The sequence below is a fragment of the Plasmodium cynomolgi genome, assembly GCF_000321355.1.
Source record: "Plasmodium cynomolgi strain B DNA, scaffold: 0511, whole genome shotgun sequence".
Classification (NCBI taxonomy): Eukaryota; Apicomplexa; class Aconoidasida; order Haemosporida; family Plasmodiidae; genus Plasmodium; species Plasmodium cynomolgi.
Genome location: NW_004192935.1, coordinates 1 through 2,003, shown reverse-complemented (window position 1 = coordinate 2,003; position 2,003 = coordinate 1). Strand labels below are relative to the sequence as shown.

Genomic DNA, 2,003 nt, shown 5'->3' with positions numbered 1-2,003 from the left:
GCCGTATGTATGCTGAAAATTTTTGAGTAATAATTATGTATAATATATGCTATCACTTATATATAATAAGCTATATATTCTATAATAATCAAATTTGTGTAAATTAATATATCTGCAACATAAATTTATTCCTTTTATGTATAATTAATGCATATCTTTCTATTGAAGTTATCGTTTTTTTAGTATTTTTGAGTAGTCACATTAATGAATATTTATAAATATTATCTTAAAATGTATTATAAAAGCATAGAATATGAAAAATTATAAGCCTATTTATCATATTCTTTAGCTTATATCATATATTTTTCTTGCTCCCTTAATATATACATAAACAAAATTGGGGATTAGTTTGTGTCTAATACATGTTTATAAATATTTTATATTTAATGCTAAGTAATGTATAAAATTATAACCTGTGTTCCGTGAGTGTTTATTATTATATCTATACTGAAATATGTTATATCATTTAATATAATAAAAATGTCAGACGATATATCAGACATTGAAAAATGGCAAGGAAAAGTTCGTGGTTATTGTCTGTTTTTGTAAACAATTTTAAGTATTAGATATATTAAATATTATAGAACAGCTTTGAGAATATAGCTATTCTTTTATTAAAAGAAACATTTATATATTTTACTTGTATTTTCAGTATCCTTTCTTACAAACGGTTTGGGATACGTATAATGAATTTGATATACCTATACAAGAAACTGATAGGGGGTCCGAAAACTATGCTAGAGTTTGCGAAAAAATTGTAGAGAATTATAATGAACTAGATGCTAATCACAAAGAATTTTGTAGGAAACTTGTGAGAAATTTAGGGTGTTATAATTATAAAAATGAATATAGCAATCCTTTACATTATCAATGTCATATTTTATACAACTGGATATATAATCAAATAAAGAAATATGGAGAATTAGATGATATTATTACCAAATGTTTTAATAATTGTATTAGTTTAATGAATTTTACAGGAGTTAAACATAAGTGTTCTTATGATTTATACAACACTGTTTATAAGGATCCAATAAAAATGACCATAATAGACATTTTTAATAATAATATGCAAAATATTATAAATAAATTAATAATTGAACATGAATATGATAATGAGGCTTCTGCACAAAATTTTTTATGTGAATTTGTTAATCTATATAAAGTAATATATGGGAAACACTGTAAAGATAAAAATGAAAGGGATACATATGACAAGATTACATGCTATATGTTAGAAAGTTTTAGGGATTCATATACGTACTATTTCTATTACAATGAAAAAATAGTCAAAAAATATTATATACCATCCTTATATAATGTAGAAAATGAATATATTGATAAATGTACATCGAAAGAAAAAGGATCAAAATCAGTTCCTGTTAGACCAGGAAGTGAAGAAACATCTTCAACTTCAAAGAATGATCATAGTAAAAGTACAAATACATTTCCACGTCCAGCGGGAGTTCCTAATGAAATTCCAGCTATCGATTCGCCTAGAACAAAAGGTTTTGATGAAAATTCAGAAGAATCATTACAATCAACGGATGTTATTCATGGAATCCAAGTTGGTTCTAGGTCATTAACTGTGCCCACAGCTGATGGTACCGTGGCTGGTGGAGTTCATAGCCCAGGTAGTTCTGACCCGCGACAGAATAATTCCATATCAGAATTAACTATGGAAGAACGTAGAACAGTATCTGCATTAACATCATTAACTGTGGATAGAGATGAAAAAAAGGTGAATTACTTTCCCCACACACCCTTATTGGTAAAAACTCGGTAGTTACAGTTCACCTACTGAATTCCCAAATCTTGATACCGCGGCTGATGAATCTCATAGTACAGGCAATTCTGGACGGTCAAGTACAACAACAGCTCTTTCTACCGTGGCTGCAGTATCTTCCGCATTAGCTTTATTATATAAGGTATAAAGAATACTTCATTCAAATGTATAATAAAAATTGCATAAAAATAATGATATTATATCCACATATTAGATG

The 2,003-nt window shown here is 27.3% G+C and overlaps 1 protein-coding gene across 1 annotated transcript; it reads left to right on the top strand.

The window, feature by feature from the left end:
• Window positions 1-480: 480 nt before the first annotated feature.
• Window positions 481-1,321, top strand: PCYB_004500 (hypothetical protein; the record flags this gene model as incomplete). Its single annotated transcript, XM_004227871.1, has 2 exons — window positions 481-522; window positions 653-1,321. Coding segments are annotated over 2 exons (711 nt in total), but the record flags the coding sequence as incomplete, so codon positions are not given.
• Between the last annotated feature and the right edge of the window lie 682 nt (window positions 1,322-2,003).